Source organism: Trichomycterus rosablanca, chromosome 7 (assembly GCF_030014385.1).
Source record: "Trichomycterus rosablanca isolate fTriRos1 chromosome 7, fTriRos1.hap1, whole genome shotgun sequence".
NCBI classification, from domain to species: domain Eukaryota; kingdom Metazoa; phylum Chordata; class Actinopteri; order Siluriformes; family Trichomycteridae; genus Trichomycterus; species Trichomycterus rosablanca.
The window spans coordinates 40,016,482-40,039,347 of NC_085994.1; the positions used below are offsets into that span (position 1 = coordinate 40,016,482).

Here is a 22,866-nt window from a genome sequence, read left to right on the forward strand (position 1 = left end):
GTCTGGAACTCTGTTAGTTGCTTTATGTTTGAAATCTCATCTGTGATGTTTCAAGTGTTCATGATCACAAAGCTGCACATCTAAAGGAATCACGCGAGACACTCGGTTCTTTAATTTTCTTGGTTTTATTAATACGTACAAATATAAATACACTGTTTACATGAAAGTGTTCGATAGTGGGACGGCATGGCCAAAAGTATGTGGACACCTGACCATGTTGGACATCCAATTCCATAACCACATGCATCATTATGTGTGGCTTTCCACGACATTTAGAAGTGCTCATTCTGGATTTGTGCCGCCTCAGTCAGGCAGTGATGTTGGACGAAAAGACCAGCCTCACAATCTGTGTTCTAATTCCTCCCAAAGCTGTTAATGGGGTACAATAATGACAGCCCTTCCCCAGCTTGTTGACATAACATCAGAGGCATATAATTTATTTTATATAATTAATATATTTTGGCATTGAATGCCCCACATGTTTTTCCTGCCTGTTAGTAACGGATGTGGCTAAAAAACACTAGAACTCAACATTTAGGAAGGGTGTCCACATACTTTTGGCCCATATAAAGCAGGAATTGATGGATATAAATACTGCATTATTATTATTTAGGACCCCGTCTGATCTACATCTTGCATGACGAGAATCAAACAGTCTAAATTTAATTGCTGGAAAATCATTAAAGGTGCCGGAACGCTGGAACCAGTCGTTTACATCCTGACCCTGCATTGCTGGCTGTGTGGTGCTGGAGTCTGCCATGTTTGCATTTGAGTGCAGGCAACGTCTGACTGTAGAGCTGTAAACATTCCAGCCTGGACGGGTTGCCATTACCTTCTTTAATCGATCAAACATCATCATGCCTCTTCACCTGATGCTTTAATCTGGTCAGGGTCTCGGTGGGTCCGGTGCAAGGCGGGAATACACACTAGTGTCGATCCCTCACTCGCACCTAGAGTTTATTTAGTGCAGCCAGTCCACCTTCTGCATGTTTTGGGAAGGTAAGTTTGGGGGAATCTATACGGACTGAACCCAGGGCTTGTGGATCCTTATTGCTGTGCCACACCCACACGGCATCGATGTGTATTCATGACGCACCTTTAATTCGTATAAATTCATATCATAGATAGTCAGACACCTGCTAATATTAATATTAATAATAATAATATAATAATAATAATGAAATGTTTCTCTGATGTGGTAAATAAAATATTAGGGTGAAATTAAATATCAGCACGTGTCCAAAACCAGAGCACAGGAACAAACGACACAAATATCATCAAAATGATCAGATTATAAAAAAAATCCATCAAACAATAAAGAGCAGCTTCATCATCTGCACACAATCAAGCTTCACAAGGACTATTTTAGCGTGTGTGTGCGTGTGTGTGTACGAACCTGTGGAAGTGTGTAGGTGTGTGTGAGCTCTGACCCCTGCATCTTTATTTTTATATTTACATCACTGCTTCACCCCAGAATACTTTACATGTGACGTGCACGTTGAACTGCAACACTTGTACAGAGTTCAGGTTTCAATTCGAGGTTCTCCCGATTTAATCGTGTCCCGACAGCCTGCGTCGCCTCCACGCTGACCGAGGAGATGGGCAGACTAGCACCCACCCCCTCGTGCAGCTGCCGACCCCACGTTTTCACCAGTCGGTGGCGGATTTGCACAGAGAGGCATATACACTGCGATGTTCCTCCACACGCCAGCTGAGGTCACATCTGCAGCAGCAACAAGGAACCCCTTCGACCACCCCTTCGACCGCCCCTCCGACAGGCACAGCCACCTCGAAAACTGGATTCTCTGCACCCCTGAGCGCAGAGGGACCATCGATCCAGGACCTACAATGTTAAATGTCCACAACTGTGCGGAAAGGGGTGCAAAGCAAGCGCCAGTGTGGGAGCAACCCAAATGAAGCTCCTGAGCTCTCCAGCTAGAATCCCTGGCGGTGCTACGGACACACACAGGCACGATTGGCTCTGCCTGAAGGGCTGAAAGGGTCAGAAATCATTGCTGCTGTAGAATTGGAACCTCTGCTGTCCGGTGGAGGCAGGTGAAAAATGTGGCCGGCCACTGCGGGCGTGTCGGCGGGGGTGCAGAACAGTCTCGGCACATTTTAGAGCAAAAACACAGCAAGGAAATGAGGAGAAGATGGAACGTAACCCCGGGGTGCACAAACTTTTGCAAGAAATTACAGACTGAGGAAATAAATCAGCTGATTAGATTTTTTGTGGTTGTAACAGAGCTTCTGTTACAGGTGATGAGCTGGTTGAAATGGTTTATTATGGTGGTGGTGGCGGTGCAGTCCAGATTCCCTCCTGCAGAAGGTGGATTTGTTCAGATCAGTTCATGGTCATGTCCACTGCTGAATGAACTGCAGTCTGTGTGTCACCAAAATCCATATTTCAACTCCACATTAGAAGGTACTGTTAACGCATCAACACCTCCACACTGGCTCAGTCCCTTCCTGATTCAGTAAACAGGAGTGAGTGTGTGTGTGTGTGTGTGTGTGTGTGTGTGTGTGTGTGTGTGTGTGTGTGTGTTAGCTGAGTTTCTGCAGCAGTTTGTCCTCGTGCAGGCCGAACGAGACGCTGACGGACATCTCGGCGATGAAGCGCTCGCACGCCTGTTTGCTCACCTGCTTACAGTAACGCAGGTCGATCCTGCAGATACTCGCACAGCGTTTAAAGTAGCTCAGAGACTGATCGGTGATCCTGTTACACACTGCACACACACACACACACACACACACACACACACACATACATAATTATACACAAATATATACAGATACACACATATATAATTATACACACACACACACATATATATATATATACAGTGAAGCCCGAAATTATTCATACCCCTGGCAAATTTTGACTTAAAGTTACTTTTATTCAACCAGCAATTTTTTTTTTGGACCGGAAATGACACAGGCGTCTCCCAGAAGATAATAAGACGATGTACAAGAGGCATCATTATGGAAAAAAATATTTCTCAGCTTTTATTTACATTTGAACAAAAAGTGGCATGTCCAAAATTATTCATACCCTTCTCAATAATTAATAGAAAAGCCTTTATTGGCTATTACAGCAATCAAATGCTTCCTATAATTGCTGACCAGCTTTTTGCATGTCTCCACTGGTATTTTTGCCCATTCATCTTTAGCGATGAGCTCCAACTCTTTCAGGTTGGAGGGTCTCCTTGCCATCACCCTGATCTTTAGCTCCCTCCACAGATTCTCAATTGGATTCAAGTCAGGACTCTGGCTGGGCCACTGCAAAATGTTAATGTTTTTGTCCGCTAACCATTTCTTCACCACTTTTGCTGTGTGTTTTGGGTCGTTGTCGTGCTGAAATGTCCACTGGTGCCCAAGGCCAAGTTTCTCTGCAGACTGCCTGATGTTGTTGTTGAGAATCTTGATGTATTGATCTTTTTTCATGATGCCGTTTACTGTGATTAGGTTTCCTGGTCCATTGGCTGAAAAACACCCCCATATCATTAGGTTCCCACCACCATGTTTGACAGTGGGGATGGTGTTCTTAGGGTTGAAGGCTTCTCCTTTTTTACGCCAAATGAAGGATACATCATTGTGGCCAAACAATTCAATTTTTGTTTCATCTGACCATAAAACAGAAGACCAGAAGTCTTCTTCTTTGTCCAGATGAGCATTTGCAAAGGCCAAGCGAGCTTTTGTGTGCCTTTTCTGGAGAAGTGGCGTCCTCCTTGGTCTGCGTCCGTGGAACCCAGCAGTGTGCAGTGTCCGTTGGACTGTCTGCCTTGAGACGTTGCCACCAGCAGAGCCCAGATTCACCAGGATGGCCTTGGTGGTGATCCTTGGATTCTTTTTCACCTCTCTCACTATCCTCCTGGCCAGCACAGGTGTCACTTTTGGCTTCCGACCACGTCCTCTGAGATTTTCCACAGTGCGGAATGTCTTGTATTTTTTAATAATACTTTGCACTGTAGCCACTGGAACTTGAAAACATTTAGATATGGCCTTATAGCCCTTTCCTGACTTGTGAGCTGCCACAATGCACAGCCGCAGGTCCTTAGTGAGCTCCTTTGTCTTAGCCATGACTGTCCACAAACCAACTGCAGAGAGTTGCTGTTTTTCACCTGTTGAGTTGATTAAAACAGCTGTTCCCAATGAATCAGGGTAATTAGGATGCTTTAGAACAGCTTGGACTATTTGGAATGGTATAGAACTTTGGATTTTCCCATAGACTGTGACAGTTTGCAAAGGGTATGAATAATTTTGGACATGCCACTTTTTGTTCAAATGTAAATAAAAGCTGGGAAATATTTTTTTCCATAATGATGCCTCTTGTACATCGTCTTATTATCTTCTGGAAGACACCTGTGTCATTTCTGGTCAAAAAAAAAATTGCTGGTTGAATAAAAGTAACTTTAAGTCAAAATTTGCCAGGGGTATGAATAATTTCGGGCTTCACTGTATATACAGGGGTTGGACAAAATAACTGAAACACCTGTCATTTTAGTGTGGGAGGTTTCATGGCTAAATTGGACCAGTCTGGTGGCCAATCTTCATTAATTGCACATTGCACCAGTAAGAGCAGAGTGTGAAGGTTCAATTAGCAGGGTAAGAGCACAGTTTTGCTCAAAATATTGCAATGCACACAACATTATGGGTGACATACCAGAGTTCAAAAGAGGACAAATTGTTGGTGCACGTCTTGCTGGCGCATCTGTGACCAAGACAGCAAGTCTTTGTGATGTATCAAGAGCCACGGTATCCAGGGTAATGTCAGCATACCACCAAGAAGGACAAACCACATCCAACAGGATTAACTGTGGACGCAAGAGGAAGCTGTCTGAAAGGGATGTTCGGGTGCTAACCCGGATTGTATCCAAAAAACATAAAACCACGGCTGCCCAAATCACGGCAGAAATAAATGTGCACCTCAACTCTCCTGTTTCCACCAGAACTGTCCGTCGGGAGCTCCACAGGGTCGATATACACGGCCGGGCTGCTATAGCCAAACCTTTGGTCACTCGTGCCGATGCCAAACGTCGGTTTCAATGGTGCAAGGAGCGCAAATCTTGGGCTGTGGACAATGTGAAACATGTATTGTTCTCTGATGAGTCCACCTTTACTGTTTTCCCCACATCCGGGAGAGTTACGGTGTGGAGAAGCCCCAAAGAAGCGTACCACCCAGACTGTTGCATGCCCAGAGTGAAGCATGGGGGTGGATCAGTGATGGTTTGGGCTGCCATATCATGGCATTCCCTTGGCCCAATACTTGTGCTAGATGGGCGCGTCACTGCCAAGGACTACCGAACCATTCTGGAGGACCATGTGCATCCAATGGCGGTGCCGTGTATCAGGATGACAATGCACCAATACACACAGCAAGACTGGTGAAAGATTGGTTTGATGAACATGAAAGTGAAGTTGAACATCTCCCATGGCCTGCACAGTCACCAGATCTAAATATTATTGAGCCACTTTGGGGTGTTTTGGAGAAGCGAGTCAGGAAACGTTTTCCTCCACCAGCATCACGTAGTGACCTGGCCACTATCCTGCAAGAAGAATGGCTTAAAATCCCTCTGACCACTGTGCAGGACTTGTATATGTCATTTCCAAGACGAATTGACGCTGTATTGGCCGCAAAAGGAGGCCCTACACCATACTAATAAATTATTGTGGTCTAAAACCAGGTGTTTCAGTTATTTTGTCCAACCCCTGTATATATATATATATATATATACACACATATACAGTATATATACACATACACACAGATATATAATCATACACAATTATACACATACATAAACACGCACACATGCATACCCACACAGAGACAGACAGAAATACATAATTTAACACAAATATACACACATACCCACATAAATACACACACAAGCCGAGATAAATACAGATACAAAATTATACACAAATATGCATAGATACACATACACACAAATACATAATTACATTGTAAGTAAGTAAATTTTATTTATAAAGCACTCTTAAAACAACTTACGTTGACCACAGTGCTGTACATCGAACAAGCATACATAACACAACATTATGTTAAAAAAGTAAAACCAAATAAAAATACAGAGTAAGAGACAAAATAAAACAGATAAAAATAGACTAAACAATTATAATTACCACGGCTGCTCACTGTTCAAATGCCAGCTTATAAAGGAATGTTTTTAGGAGCGATTTAAAAACACAGCGGCCGGAGGTGCTTGTGGAATATTAGGAGGTCGAGTGTTCCATAGCCTCGGAGCATGAACTGCAAATGCACGATCACCTTTTAGCTTCAAACGAGCCCTAGGATCGGTCAACAAATTCCGAGTGGCTGATCTTAAAGATCGCTGTGCGGTTGCGGGAGAAAGCGTACCACCGAGATAAGCCGGGGCTTGACCATTAAGCGCTTCAAAAACAAATAAAAGCACTTTAAACTGAATCCTGTGCTGAACAGGCAGATACAAAACATGCACACGAACACATAATTACACACAAGTATACACAGATACACAAACACACACACACATCTATACACGGATACACAGATACACACACAAAAACGTAATTATACACAAACATGCACACATGCATACACACATACCCACATAGATACACACACGCGTACAGAGATATACAGATGCATAATTATACAGCTGCTTATCACACGTACACTGTATTGCCAAAAGTATGTGGACACCCATCCTGAGCATCAAGCTCAGTCGTTCGGGAAACAGCCATCGTTAAAAAGTGTTTGAATCAATGATGTAAAGTAAACAAACTGCTCTGAACCTTGTGAAGAAGCTCCGGTCATGATCCAGCACGACCGCAAGATCCATTAAAGATCAGGTTTGGTCTGACGAGCTCTGACCCCAATTGAGATTAATCGAAACTTCGACTGTTCATGCTCTTTCCACTGAATGGGTACAAATTCCCACAGACACGCTCTTACACAGATATATCCACATACTCCTGATCGTACAGTGTAGAGCCGAGATGTGGTGTCCGGTTCTGTGTGCGCGTACCTGACAGGTTGATGTCGGTGAGCGAGTCTCGTGTGGTGGTCCCAGCAGCCGTCAGCAGGTTCACCGACTGGTCGTTGACGTGGTTACAGTAACTCAGATCCAGGTGCTTCAGGAACGGCATGTTCTTAACGATCAGGCGCAGAGCGGCGTCGGTCACGTCCAACCCCGAGAGGTTCAGATCCAGAACGTTCCTCAGCTTACTGCGAGTGTCCATCTGACCTGAACACACGCACACACGCACACACGAATCGATACTACTGGTCCACATCGGCCACCGGACACCCTTCCTGATGCAACCTCATGTTAATGCAGGCTTGGGACCGGCACTGACGAGTGTTCCACTCAATGGCTAGGCTGTTCGGTCACCATTGCCAACTGTGCCTGTGCAGATGCCCGACTGGCCGATAGCACGGCTGAGATACAAAGCCCAGATCTGAGCAGCAGGTGGTCAATGAGAAAAACATTAATAATAAATGTATGATTAATTATTCATTAAAGATGAATCTGTCAGCTTCATGTGTTGGAGGACTGACCGACTGATCTGTGCTAGTATTGACTGAACGTGTGTACGTGTGTGTGTGTGTGTGTGTGTGTGTGTGTGTGTGTTACCTGGTCTGTTGTCTGTAGGAGGAGACAGCAGGTCTTTGATCTGTGTGTCTCTCAGTCCCTCGACCCACTGCAGATCCAGAGTGCGCAGCAGAGGACAACTGGACGTACAGAGAGCGGAGACCGCTGCCCAGGAACAACCGGACAGGATTAACATGCGCAGTCCTGCACACACACACACAGAGTTAGTACATACGACACTGATGATACAGAGGTCCGATTCCTGGTGTCGCAAAAGTTGAGCATGAGCATGTAGGCACACACAACTGACCGGGCAGCCTGTTGATCAGCCAGCTCAGCTGTTTCTTGGAGATGTTGGTCCAGCTCAGGTCCAGAGTGATGGGCTGTCTCCGAATTATACCGCTGAGCATCAGGGGGATGATGGACTTACAGCGGCTCACGTCGATCTTCATCCACAAGCGCTTGTCGCAACACCTACACACACACGCACACTCATCAGTGATCATATAAACATCTAAACACATATATCAATACAACCTAAAACCTACTGTTCATTATTAACAGGGTAAAATTTGACTAAAATCATTCTAACAGCAATAACATAGTGACCCTGGACTCTATATCTCTACACGGACGCATTTTACGTCATCCTACGCTCCCGAGAAGAGGGCGTGTCTAAATCTTAGATCCCTTAAAATGCTCCTACTGAGGCGCCTTAACTCTGAGCACTGAAGGCAATCCCAGCATTCTCTACTGAAGCAGCTGCCCAGGTAGGCAGCAAGGCAGCTCACTAGGTTTTCGGACAGACCCATGGTTCTGGAACGGAATGTCCACATACTTTTGGTCTTAGCAGACACTTTTATCCAAAGCAACTTACAGTACTGTGACAGTATAGTGTCTAAGCAATTAAGGGTTCAGGGCCTTGCTCAGGGGCCCCAACAGTGGCAACCTGGCAGTGGTGGGGCTTGAACCAGCGACCCTTTGATTACTAATCCAGTACCTCAACCACTAGGCTCCAACCGCCCTGTCTATACAGCTTATATAATAAATACTGTCAGTGATGGAGGGGGGTCTTACCAGCGGTTCCAGGTGCGACACACCCGCATACACACGCACAGCTCACTGTGGCTCAGGTGACCGAACACGGCCAACCAGATCTCGCGCTGCAGCACGTGGTTCCGCCCGTCGGCCAGGGGCAGCCTATCAGGAGGAGGGCAGATGGGGGGAGGACGGATGACGTGACGCTCCATCGGAACGCACTTGGGCGGGGAGCGGGGGGGAGGCGGGCGCAAGGGCGGGGCGATGCGATTGAGGCCCAGCGGGACGATCTGAGACGGGTAGAAGTGGCGCAAATCCCACGACGCACCTGCACACAGAAATCCACGACGGTTAAATATAGTTCACATTTACGTTGATGTCTGAATACAAGTCAAGCAATTGAGGACTATTAAGGGCCTTGCTCAGGGGCCCAACAGTGGAAGGTATTTAAATGTAATAACAGACACACCGTTTATTTCTCGTGCCCGTAGGTGCGCCCTCTCTCCACTCTCTCCGTTTCGGATGTTCTTCTTATCGTTCTCGTCGTTCTCGCTGTCGTCCGGCTGCAGGTTCTCGTTGGCGAGCGAGAGCTCGTTCCGCCCCGTCGGTCTGCGGCGTACCCGTTTCGCCCGTTGCGCCCGCTGTACCCGCTCCTGCAGCTCACCGTTCTCTTCGTCCTCGTCCTCCTCTTTTATATACTGATAGAGTGAGAGAGTCATCGTAAGGGTCTGGTCTGCTATTACGAATCTTATCGGTGCTATCGGTCGGCCGAGCGTCTACACAGACATGACTGGCTCTGTCTGGTGAGAGGAGATGACCGAGGCCCTAGCCAGGGTGTGCTCAAACCTTGCACCTAATGGTTTCAGATGGAACCGGACCCCCTATGACCCTGACCAGGATAAAGTAAGAGGTGGCTTCAGCAAATCCAGAGAGTGAAGCACTGCTCTCCGTTATTCACCGTCTCCGTTACCCCTTTTCCACCGACGCGGCACGGAGCCCGATCCGGTTCCCGAAAAAAGAGGTTCCAGACAGAGAACCAGCGGGCCGATCTGGCACCACAGAATACTTGGTTTTTCAGCCCGAACCGTGACGTCCGTCAGTGGGCGTGTCATGTTGTACAGCATAGCGACAGCAACAATGGCGTCGTCAGCTGGGGTCTCGTATGGAGCTTAATGCTGCATTTTTATCTTTTAAACTTCACCTGATCACATTTCGAGCCAGTTTGCTGCTGATATTTTCAAAGCGCCTTTAAAAAGGTGAACTGTGTGATATTACGAGATAAAAGTGACCCGGACAGAACGTGAAAAATAAAGCGTGAAGCTTTTTCAACTCCCCGAGCTGCATAAACACACGTGAAGTAAATCCAGTTAAACACAGATACACGTGGTATTTTAGACTGGATTTGATGGTTATTTCACACAGATGTTTGTTCATGTTGTGGAACTTTAGTGACGTTTCACCGCTCGAGTCGAGCGCTGAGCAAATCGGCTATTTGCGCCGAGAGTCGCGGTGAGAGCGGAGCGCAAAACTCTTCTCACGTTAATGAACTAAAGAAAACAACAACTGCGACAAACACGTCACGTCTTCTTATCACCGATAGTTAGATCGATGCTTTTTACATAAAAACAAACATCTGTAACAGCAGCACAAATGCTCGCGCATAATCTACACGCTCCGCCATATTAATTCTCTTAACTCTGAGTAAGTAACGCCCACCGATGATGACGCTGCTTAGTTCTCAAAAACGGGTGGAAACGCGCGTCGGTTCTCTACAGAACACCGAGGTTCAGAGAAACCTGAACAGAACCGGTTCAAGAACCATGGTTTTTTTGGTGGAAAAGGGGTATGTGTAGCGCCTCAGACGTAGCCAATCATGTCCAAGTATACAGCCAGCCAGCCGGCCAATAGCAGAGCTGAGATTGATACTGGAGAGGAAATTTAGGAGTAACGTTACACACCTTCTGCGTTTCTTCGTCCTCCTCTCGTTCCTCCTCGTGTTTCCTAAAAGAGCCGAGCTCCTTTCTGTTCAGGGTCCGCGACGCTGGTTTACTCTCCTCGTCTTTCTCCTCCTCCAGGTCCGACGGCTCGTCTTCCTCCATGTTCATGGAGGAGATCTTGGGGAGTAACGACTCCTCCGGCTTCCACGGTTTCTTCAGCTGGAACCACAGACGAGGAACATCTGTAAACAGCTGACTGAGATACACTTAGATACCCGACGTGACCAAAAGTATTTAAGTGTTTCAGCCACACTTACTGCTGACAGGTGTATTACATCGATGCTGAAAGCTTTTGGGGAAGGTCCCTTTCTCTTCCAGCACCACAGGTGTGGAGGGAATCCGGAGGTTTGCACAAATTCCCACATACATATGTGGAGGCGGCTGCGATTTTTCAACTGACTCACCTTCTTTTTAGTGCTGGCGGCGTCCTCCTCCTCGTCGTCGTCGTCAAACAGCTTCTTCTTCTTCCTCAGGAAGCTGGGCATGTCGGGGCGTGGCCGCGCCACGTCCCTGGACATCAGGAGCGACGGCGAGTCGTCGCAAGGCATCCTGGGAGTGTCGTCTCTCTCGCTCTTCCTCCTCTCGGACTCGTCGCGGCTGCATTTCTGCTCCCTGAGCAGCGAGCCCGGCAGGTTGGACGCGTACTTGAACCCTGGGCCTCGTTTTTGCTTGCAGGCCAAGAGGGCGAGACGGAAAGAGACGTCTTTATACCTTATGCATGTTACTGATATGTAATTATTGATGATATCTTGTTATACAGTGCTGGGACTTCATGTTACACTTATTCATTTCATATCTAACCCTAGATTTTAGAAGACAAAGGTTACGCAACACCTATACCACCCATGACTGATTGTCCCGAGCTCTAATAACTTGATCAGTCTTTCCCATCACTTCTGGAAACACGCTGGTCCCTTTTTAGCGCGTCCAATTGCCCGATTGCATCATGCTTCCTCTTCACCAATGCCGATCCCTGCTCTGATTGAGGAGAACGAAGCTAACCCACGCCCCCTCCGACACTTAGGCAGCAGCCGTATGCATCTTATCACCTACACTTTGACGAGTGCAGTGCAGCTAAGCGTTGTGTACGGAGAGACACACCCTGACAGCGCTCTTTTCTCATCTCTGTGCAGGCGCCATCAATCAGCCAGCAGAGGTCGTAATTGCATTGGTTATGAGAGAGTCCCTATCCGGCTTAGTCCCGCCCATATCTGAACGACAGGTCAATCGCTGTTCATGTGGCCGCTCAGCCTTAGCCGGCAGGCAGAGCCAAGATTCGATGCGTTCGATGTATTCGAGATCCCAGCTCCGGTTCCAGCGTGTGTTTTTACCGCTGCGCCACCTGAGCGGCTTTCACAGCACTGTAATTTAGACATGGTGTGAAGAACTGCGATGGCTCCTCTGAAACTCACTTTTCCTGTCTTGCCAGCGTAGTTACATTTGGGACACTCCCAGCAGTTCGGAAGCTCGTCGTTCACTACACCTGCCGCATCCTTCACCTGAAAGAGAAAGTAAAAGAAAACACGTTTATCTTCTGTCGACCAGGCAACCTAAAACCAAGAACAAGTATGTAAGTATGTGGACACCTGCCACTCTTTTAAAAAGGCAGTGACTGTGGGAATTTGCAAGCATCACAAACTCCACCACACCAAACTCATGTCTTTATGGAGCTTTGATTTTTTGCGCTTTACCTGATTGAACTTTGAGCCAGTTTGCTCCTGACCTTTTTAAAACTCCTCCAATGAGACGAACTGTTTGATATGAGGCGTTAATGTTCATGTTACGATCTGGGAAACGCTCTCGTGCCTTGAGAGCCAAAACAGAGAGGATGAGAAGAAGCTTTTTCCCAAAAATACCAAAATAGCAATCAGGACTAACATACACAGATCTAAATCTTTGTGTATATATGAGTATATATTTAAGCAATAGAACACGAGAGGGAGTGTGTTATCGCGAATAACATCACGGCTGTGATTTGGTCGCAGGCACGAACCGAAGGCGAGTGACGTAGATCATCACATCCGTGATGTTATTCGCGATAACACACGACATCGAGTGTTCTATTGCTTTTATACAACAGTTTTTAGAAAATAAAGAAAGAAAATAAATCAAAGAAGCCCTGAATTTCATAATAAATATGCTTTAATATTGACAATACCTTCCGCCAAAAAGTAGTTCCACAACGAATATAAAGTTTAACACTACAAAGCAGACATCCCAAGTTGCAAAAACTCATTTCAGGGAGGTAAGAACAACAAGAAGAAGAAAGCAAGAACCTAAATAAAAAAACCTCTCGCACACACCAAAGGCTATGGATGAAAACAGAACTACTAGGAGCTGCTAACTGGCTTAACTAACTGTTCGCGTTACAAACACATTAATGTTCCCTAAACAGTGCACTAGATTGTGTATCAGATCATGGATATATGTTCCCTACATAGTGCACTAGATAGTGAATTAGACAATTGGTTATGTTCCCTACACAGTGCGCTAGATTGTATATCAGATAACGGATTTAAAACGCGACCGGGAAAAAAAGGCTGCGTCGCCTGCGTGCGCGTTTGTGTGCATGAAGCTTGTCGTTACTGGCAACGCGTCAGCGGAGTAATACCATTGTGGTGTGAAAAGGCCGTGCTGTTATCACCAATATCAGCACGTTTAGAACGCTTCTCAACCAATCAGATTGTAAGGTCGGAACTACCTGTTGTATAAATAGATATATATGTACATGTGTGTATACAGGTTCTATGTATATGTATGTATATATATATATATATATATATATATGTGTGTATATGTATATGGATTCGTATTTGTGTACGATATTTACACTGCATAATGCATTACGTTGCACAATAATAGATCAATATTATGTTAAGTTCCTGCACAACTGTTGTCACTTTCGCACACTCGGTTCCCTTTAAATTACTCTTATTTTTAAATTATATTTAAGCTCTTTCTTAATTTTCTTTTACACTTTAGATTTTAAACATTTCTATTTATTTTTGTCTACTTTGTTTACTTCTGTAACAACTGTGGCTGAGCAGTCACAAAAGCATTTCACTGCCAGTTGTTCTGTGTATGTGACCAATAAACCTTGATTTGATTTGATTTAAAAGCGACTCAGGCCGTACGAACAAAACTTAACGTGACTTATTGTGGAACTTATGAGCAGTAATAATGAAGAGAAGTTTAGTGCTCCTGTCTCCTTCTTTTACTACATTAAACCACGTTAAGCTTTATTTAGACTCTGGGAGAAGCTGATTCTGATTCTCACCATTTCTCAGAAGCTGGAGCTGTAACACAAGTTTAAAAGTGAAACAGGGAGGAGAATCCAGATAAACACAGATACACGTGGAGCTGTAACCCTGGATCTGACGCTTATTCCACACTGATGCAGATTCAGCTCATATTCACACTTTGATGACGTTTTACAATCACTAATGTGATTCTGGTTGCTTGTAATCTGGCACAAATCAAAATTGAGAAGGAAACGCGGCCTCTGTGTTTGGAAGACGGGTTCAGACCTTCAGACAGTTTGGATGGACGATCTCGTTGCAGATGGAGCACTCCATGAGCATGGCGTTAAACTTCTCCTCCTCCTCGTCTAGTGTGTCCTCTTTACCAGCCTCTCCACACACCACACACACTGCTGTATGAGGCAGGACAGGCTGCACACACACACACACACACATATGAAGAGAATGAAGCACTACAGTAAGGATAAATACAGACGGTAATCAGCTGTGTGCACTCAAATGATTCACTCCCAAATGATTCATCATGACGACTCAGTACTGAGCTGCAGACAGAACTGTGATGCAATTCCGCTGCTATTTTAGTAAAGCCGATGTTTTGTGTACATATATACAAATAAAGCATGAAAACCTATACTTAAGTGGTGAAACAGCCTTATAATACACATCACTTTGTAGTTCTACAATTACTGACTGTAGTCTGTCTGTTCAATGGTCAGGACCCTCACAGGACCCCCACAGAGCAGGTATTATTTAGGTGGTGGATGATTCTCAGCACTGCAGTGGCACTGACATGGTGGTGGTGTGTTAGTGTGTGTTGTGCTGGTATGAGTGGATCAGACACAGCAGCGCTGCTGGAGTTTTAAACACCGTGTCCACTCACTGTCCACTCTATTAGACACTCCTACCTAGTCGGTCCACCTTGTAGATGGTAAAGTCAGAGACGATCGCTCATCTATTGTTGCTGTTTGAGTCGCTCATCTTCTAGACCGTCATCAGTGGTCACTGGACGCTGCCCACGGGGCGCTGTCGGCTGCATGTTTTTGGTTGGTGGACTATTCTCAGTCCAGCAGTGACAGTGAGGTGTGTAAAAACTCCAGCAGCACCAACACAACACACACTAACACACCAGCACCATGTCAGTGTCACTGCAGTGCTGAGAATCATCCACCACCTAAATAATACCTGACCATTAAAGAACAGGGTGAAAGGGGGCTAACAAAGCATGCAGAGAAACAGATGGACTACAGTCAGTAATTGTATCACTACAAAGTGCTTCTATATGGTAAGTGGAGCTGATAAAATGGACAGTGAGTGTAGAAACAAGGAGGTGGTTTTAATGTTATTTCATATATAGTTAGAATTGTCATACTGCTATATAACCATAATTGCATTACATAGTGCATATGTTTATTTTATTCCACTGTAACACACAGAGTTAGCTGTGCCTGAGGTTGGGAAGGCTGGGTGGGAAACAGTCTGGTCTAGGCACCAAGATTAATGGTGGAAGAATACAGGGAGTAGAGCATGCTCAGTACATGCCGAGACTCGTGTTAGGAACCCGCCGCTGATCAGGCCAGCTAGTGCGGCTTAAATAAGACAACAGCGTCTTTAAATGAATCAGAGACCAACTGGTCAGTAACGTTTATGTGGTGTGTGTGTGTGTGTGTGTGTGTGTGTGTGTGTGTGTGTGTGTGTGTCTCTCACAGCGATGCACTGCCTCATGATGCACGACTGTTTCATGCGTCCCGGCCCGCCGAACTTCTTCATGTCCTTACAGAAGTGACACTCGCCGCACTCGCTCCTCACACACGCCTCGCATTTCCTGCAGCGCGTCCTCCTGCGCCGCGCCCCCGACGAGCTCCGGCTGGACGGCAGCTTGACCACCGCGCTCGCCGAGGACGACGATGACGCGGTGGGCGTGGAAGCTGTTGCCGTGGCTGCCATCTTGGGTTTGGGCCTGTTAGCTGGCCTTTGCTACAGAGGAAGATAATTAAACACGATGAGTTAAACACATACAGCTTCATACGACAAACATAAAGACAAGAAAGATATACAGTACATACACATTTTTTTTACTCTAATGTGTCGACAGTAGAAAAATCTGGACTGTTAGTGAACTAAGAGGCGCGCACACACACACACACACACATTTCTCATAACTCATTCATTCTTGTACACTCACCTTGATCAGCTGATTTTAACAATTAACTGTGGTTAGATCTTTTGACCCACATTACCTGGTTAAATTAACAGAGTTCAACCAAATGTGTGTGTTTCTGGTACAGATGTGACTTTGCATTACAGTCCATAATAATATTGACAGGGTTGCGATCAGGATTAGCTCGATTCTAGACTGATTTATTGATTCCAAATCCAGTTCTGGTGTGTTTGGCGTCCGTCTGAATTCAGGCTTTTCAATTTAACTTCATGAATAAATAAATAAAAAACCCTCATCAATTAAAAAAGTGAAAATAAGACAAACAGAAAGGAAACCAAACAAAGTAAATATGCACCAGCAGACTCAGCCAGGATTAAAGTCTGACTCAGATTAAAAAAGTGAGAAGTGGTTCGGTAACCTGCTGATTTCAGGAGAAACGGTGGTTAAATGGTCGAGGAACAGACTGGGAATTCTGCCTTCCATCCAGAAAATAAAATCTTTTTTTCACACCCACAAACACACATTACGTTCCATTTTCTTTTCAGGGTGAGTGTGGGATTATGGGAACTGAAGAATCAAACGTGTCCAGTCATGCAGAATGGGATGCTCTCATCTCCTGAGATGTTTCATGTACAGTCTAATGCAATAAATAAATAAAAAAACCTGGTCAAACGTCATGTTTTAGTCTCTAATTGTACAACTACAACCAGCACAAACAGAGGATGTGTTCTTAATAAAGAGGCCAGTACGTTTAAACCGGATTTATTTACCCCAACAACACTGCTGCACCTGCTACACTCATACCAGGACAACACAGTTGTGTGTATATAATAGAAGGTGTGTTGGTTCTGACCCGTCCAGCTGTGTGTATATAACAGAGGGTGTACCCGTCCACCTGTGTGTATATATACGTATATCTCTGGGTGTGTTGGTTCTGACCCGTACAGCTGTGTGAAATATAAGAGAGAATGTTTCGCATCACCTGTTCGGTTGGATGTATGTGGTATAAACGGTATCGGTTCTGACCTGTTCGGTTGGATGTATGTAGTATAAACGGTATCGGTTCTGACCTGTTCGGTTGGATGTATGTAGTATAAACGGTATCGGTTCTGACCTGTTCGGTTGGATGTATGTAGTATAAACGGTATCGGTTCTGACCTGTTCGGTTGGATGTATGTAGTATAAACGGTATCGGTTCTGACCTGTTCGGTTGGATGTATGTAGTATAAACGGTATCGGTTCTGACCTGTTCGGTTGGATGTATGTAGTATAAACGGTATCGGTTCTGACCTGTTCGGTTGGATGTATGTGGTATAAACGGTATCGGTTCTGACCTGTTCGGTTGGATGTATGTAGTATAAACGGTATCGGTTCTGACCTGTTCGGTTGGATGTATGTGGTATAAACGGTATCGGTTCTGACCTGTTCGGTTGGATGTATGTGGTATAAACGGTGTCGGTTCTGACCTGTTCGGTTGGATGTATGTGGTATAAACGGTATCGGTTCTGACCTGTTCGGTTGGATGTATGTGGTATAAACGGTATCGGTTCTGACCTGTTCGGTTGGATGTATGTGGTATAAACGGTATCGGTTCTGACCTGTTCGGTTGGATGTATGTAGTATAAACGGTATCGGTTCTGACCTGTTCGGTTGGATGTATGTGGTATAAACGGTATCGGTTCTGACCTGTTCGGTTGGATGTATGTAGTATAAACGGTATCGGTTCTGACCTGTTCGGTTGGATGTATGTAGTATAAACGGTATCGGTTCTGACCTGTTCGGTTGGATGTATGTAGTATAAACGGTATCGGTTCTGACCTGTTCGGTTGGATGTATGTAGTATAAACGGTATCGGTTCTGACCTGTTCGGTTGGATGTATGTGGTATAAACGGTATCGGTTCTGACCTGTTCGGTTGGATGTATGTAGTATAAACGGTATCGGTTCTGACCTGTTCGGTTGGATGTATGTAGTATAAACGGTATCGGTTCTGACCTGTTCGGTTGGATGTATGTAGTATAAACGGTATCGGTTCTGACCTGTTCGGTTGGATGTATGTAGTATAAACGGTATCGGTTCTGACCTGTTCGGTTGGATGTATGTAGTATAAACGGTATCGGTTCTGATCTGTTCGGTTGGATGTATGTAGTATAAACGGTATCGGTTCTGACCTGTTCGGTTGGATGTATGTAGTATAAACGGTATCGGTTCTGATCTGTTCGGTTGGATGTATGTGGTATAAACGGTATCGGTTCTGACCTGTTCGGTTGGATGTATGTGGTATAAACGGTATCGGTTCTGACCTGTTCGGTTGGATGTATGTGGTATAAACGGTATCGGTTCTGATCTGTTCGGTTGGATGTATGTGGTATAAACGGTATCGGTTCTGACCTGTTCGGTTGGATGTATGTAGTATAAACGGTATCGGTTCTGACCTGTTCGGTTGGATGTATGTAGTATAAACGGTATCGGTTCTGACCTGTTCGGTTGGATGTATGTGGTATAAACGGTATCGGTTCTGACCTGTTCGGTTGGATGTATGTAGTATAAACGGTATCGGTTCTGACCTGTTCGGTTGGATGTATGTAGTATAAACGGTATCGGTTCTGACCTGTTCGGTTGGATGTATGTAGTATAAACGGTATCGGTTCTGACCTGTTCGGTTGGATGTATGTAGTATAAACGGTATCGGTTCTGACCTGTTCGGTTGGATGTATGTAGTATAAACGGTATCGGTTCTGACCTGTTCGGTTGGATGTATGTGGTATAAACGGTATCGGTTCTGACCTGTTCGGTTGGATGTATGTAGTATAAAACGGTATCGGTTCTGACCTGTTCGGTTGGATGTATGTGGTATAAACGGTGTCGGTTCTGACCTGTTCGGTTGGATGTATGTGGTATAAACGGTATCGGTTCTGACCTGTTCGGTTGGATGTATGTGGTATAAACGGTATCGGTTCTGATCTGTTCGGTTGGATGTACAGTGTATCACAAAAGTGAGTACACCCCTCACATTTCTGCAAATATTTCATTATATCTTTTCATGGGACAACACTATAGACATGAAACTTGGATATAACTTAGAGTAGTCAGTGTACAACTTGTATAGCAGTATAGATTTACTGTCTTCTGAAAATAACTCAACACACAGCCATTAATGTCTAAATAGCTGGCAACATAAGTGAGTACACCCCACAGTGAACATGTCCAAATTGTGCCCAAATGTGTCGTTGTCCCTCCCTGGTGTCATGTGTCAAGGTCCCAGGTGTAAATGGGGAGCAGGGCTGTTAAATTTGGTGTTTTGGGTACAATTCGCTCATACTGGCCACTGGATATTCAACATGGCACCTCATGGCAAAGAACTCTCTGAGGACGTGAGAAATAGAATTGTTGCTCTCCACAAAGATGGCCTGGGCTATAAGAAGATTGCTAACACCCTGAAACTGAGCTACAGCATGGTGGCCAAGGTCATACAGCGGTTTTCCAGGACAGGTTCCACTCGGAACAGGCTTCGCCAGGGTCGACCAAAGAAGTTGAGTCCACGTGTTCGGCGTCATATCCAGAGGTTGGCTTTAAAAAATAGACACATGAGTGCTGCCAGCATTGCTGCAGAGGTTGAAGACGTGGGAGGTCAGCCTGTCAGTGCTCAGACCATACACCGCACACTGCATCAACTCGGTCTGCATGGTCGTCATCCCAGAAGGAAGCTGACGCACAAGAAAGCCAGCAAACAGTTTGCTGAAGACAAGCAGTCCAAGAACATGGATTACTGGAATGCCCTGTGGTCTGACGAGACCAAGATAAACTTGTTTGGCTCAGATGGTGTCCAGCATGTGTGGCGGCGCCCTGGTGAGAAGTACCGAGACAACTGTATCTTGCCTACAGTCAAGCATGGTGGTGGTAGCATCATGGTCTTGGGCTGCATGAGTGTTGCTGGCACTGGGGAGCTGCGGTTCATTGAGGGAAACATGAATTCCAACATGTACTGTGACATTCTGAAACAGAGCATGATCCCCTCCCTTCGAAAACTGGGCCTCATGGCAGTTTTCCAACAGGATAACGACCCCAAACACAACCTCCAAGATGACAACTGCCTTGCTGAGGAAGCTGAAGGTAAAGGTGATGGACTAAACCCAATTGAGCACCTGTGGCGCATCCTCAAGTGGAAAGTGGAGGAGTTCAAGGTGTCTAACATCCACCAGCTCCGTGATGTCATCATGGAGGAGTGGAAGAGGATTCCAGTAGCAACCTGTGCAGCTCTGGTGAATTCCATGCCCAGGAGGGTTAAGGCAGTGCTGGATAATAATGGTGGTCACACAAAATATTGACACTTTAGGCACAATTTGGACATGTTCACTGTGGGGTGTACTCACTTATGTTGCCAGCCATTTAGACATTAATGGCTGTGTGTTGAGTTATTTTCAGAAGACAGTAAATCTACACTGCTATACAAGTTGTACTCTGACTACTCTAAGTTATATCCAAGTTTCATGTCTATAGTGTTGTCCCATGAAAAGATATAATGAAATATTTGCAGAAATGTGAGGGGTGTACTCACTTTCGTGATACACTGTATGTAGTATAAACGGTATCGGTTCTGACCTGTTCGGTTGGATGTATGTGGTATAAACGGTATCGGTTCTGACCTGTTCGGTTGGATGTATGTGGTATAAACGGTATCGGTTCTGATCTGTTCGGTTGGATGTATGTGGTATAAACGGTATCGGTTCTGATCTGTTCGGTTGGATGTATGTAGTATAAACGGTATCGGTTCTGATCTGTTCGGTTGGATGTATGTAGTATAAACGGTGTCGGTTCTGACCTGTTCGGTTGGATGTATGTAGTATAAACGGTGTCGGTTCTGATCTGTTCGGTTGGATGTATGTAGTATAAACGGTATCGGTTCTGACCTGTTCGGTTGGATGTATGTGGTATAAACGGTATCGGTTCTGATCTGTTCGGTTGGATGTATGTGGTATAAACGGTATCGGTTCTGATCTGTTCGGTTGGATGTATGTGGTATAAACGGTATCGGTTCTGATCTGTTCGGTTGGATGTATGTAGTATAAACGGTATCGGTTCTGATCTGTTCGGTTGGATGTATGTGGTATAAACGGTATCGGTTCTGATCTGTTCGGTTGGATGTATGTGGTATAAACGGTATCGGTTCTGATCTGTTCGGTTGGATGTATGTAGTATAAACGGTATCGGTTCTGATCTGTTCGGTTGGATGTATGTGGTATAAACGGTATCGGTTCTGACCTGTTCGGTTGTATCGGAATCGTAATCCTCATCGTCTGCGCTCAGTGACATAGCCATGGTCCTTTCATTACATGTTCAGTCCTACACACACATGAATGACATGTCGGATTGCAGTAACACTTTTATTTTCTTTTTCTCTTTGATGCTGATTGTTTATTTTGTTTATTTCTTTATCCTTTTATCTCCTGCTCGCGCTTTAGCTCGTGCTCTGTGTCTCTGAAGCGAAGCTAGCTGTTGTTAGCACGCACACACTAGCATGATGCTTTCACAACATGAATATTAGCGAGGTGATGCGGGAGACGAACTCAAGCTCAACCAATCAGAGCACAGAATAGGTCTAGTTACAGATGACGTATGCTTGAAGCGAAGCGCCGATTGGCTCTTATCCACAAAGGAACAGCTAGCACAGAGGCTAGCGAGTTAGATAGCATGCTAGGCTTCATCTAAACATCATGTAAACATGAGTGAGAGTGTGAAGGTGCAGTTACATTGTGTGTGATTATAATGTTACATAATAATATATTAATCATACTGTGCTCTTGCTCCAGAGTGCAGCTAATTATAGTATCTATTTAGTACTAATATAGTAACAGTAATATAGTATCAATGAATCCACACAATTACATTATTATGAGTAAATAGTAATAAATCATGCACTAATTAAAACCAATACATAATACAATTCTACAACAATTCTAATATAATCTGATGTTATTCATTTCTTTTGAAATAAAACGTATTTTTAACTTTTAATTATATATTATTACAATACAATTTGTATAATACATAGATAAATTTCACCCTTTATAATATATAATAAGATAGGTATCGGTTCTGACCTGTTTGTTTGGGTGTATATAATAAGATAGTTATCAGTTCTGACCTGTTCGGTTTATATAATAGGATATTATATTATTTATATATTATTATATATTATATATTATTACAATACAATTTGTATAATACATAGATAACCCTTTTATTCCTATTAAGTAATTATTCATTTTTACTGTTATTATTAATGGTGCACTAATTAATCTTTAGTTGTTTACATTATTTTAAATGGGGTGGAAATATCTCCACACACAAGTTGATCATCAGGTGCAGAAAACAGGATGTTGTAGCCTAGTGTTTAAGGTACTGGACTAGTAATCAGAAGGTCGCTGGTTCAAGCCCCACCACAGCCAGGTTGCTGCTGGTGGACCCTTGAGCAAAGCCCTTAACCATCAATCACTTAGACAGTACACTGTCACAGTACTGTAAGTGGCTTTGGATAAAGGCGTCTGATAAATGCATAAAATGTAATGTAAATGAAAAACACAGATCCAGGCTGTTTGTTTACATTCATCCTGCTAATCTTGTTAAAGACACACCCACAAACATTCACTCCCCAAACTTCGCTGCTCACAAATGAAAACATGACAAACTCTTTTGCTAAATGGCTAGCACTTCAAGATACTGTACTATGATTCCAAGTATGGGCAGAATACTTTGCTGCTTGTAAACCTTGTAAACACAAGTCCACTACCTCATGCACTTTTAATTTAATGGCATTTA

The 22,866-nt window shown here is 44.6% G+C and overlaps 1 protein-coding gene across 1 annotated transcript; it reads right to left on the minus strand.

The window, feature by feature from the left end:
* Positions 1-106: 106 nt before the first annotated feature.
* On the minus strand, positions 107-21,565 carry kdm2ba (lysine (K)-specific demethylase 2Ba). Its single transcript, XM_062999598.1, has 12 exons — positions 21,310-21,565; positions 15,595-15,864; positions 14,158-14,301; positions 12,044-12,129; positions 11,035-11,308; positions 10,592-10,789; positions 9,103-9,331; positions 8,673-8,961; positions 7,906-8,069; positions 7,638-7,799; positions 7,029-7,247; positions 107-2,726 (listed from the first exon to the last, which is right to left on the minus strand). Exons 1-12 carry the CDS (start codon positions 21,364-21,366, stop codon positions 2,545-2,547), a joined length of 2,274 nt encoding a protein of 757 aa, XP_062855668.1. The 5' UTR covers positions 21,367-21,565; the 3' UTR covers positions 107-2,544.
* Between the last annotated feature and the right edge of the window lie 1,301 nt (positions 21,566-22,866).

What these genes read in the sequence shown, in the direction of transcription:
- kdm2ba (XM_062999598.1), bottom strand. Translation starts at nt 21,366, where the DNA reads ATGGCTATGTCACTGAGCGCAGACGATGAGGATTACGATTCCGATACA. An exon ending in TCATGAGGCAGTGCATCGCT is followed by an intron (nt 14,302 to 15,594) that starts GTGAGAGACACA and finishes GTGTGTGTGCAG; the next exon opens with CCTGTCCTGCCTCATACAGC. An exon ending in GCTGATCAACAGGCTGCCCG is followed by an intron (nt 7,800 to 7,905) that starts GTCAGTTGTGTG and finishes GTGTGTGTGCAG; the next exon opens with GACTGCGCATGTTAATCCTG.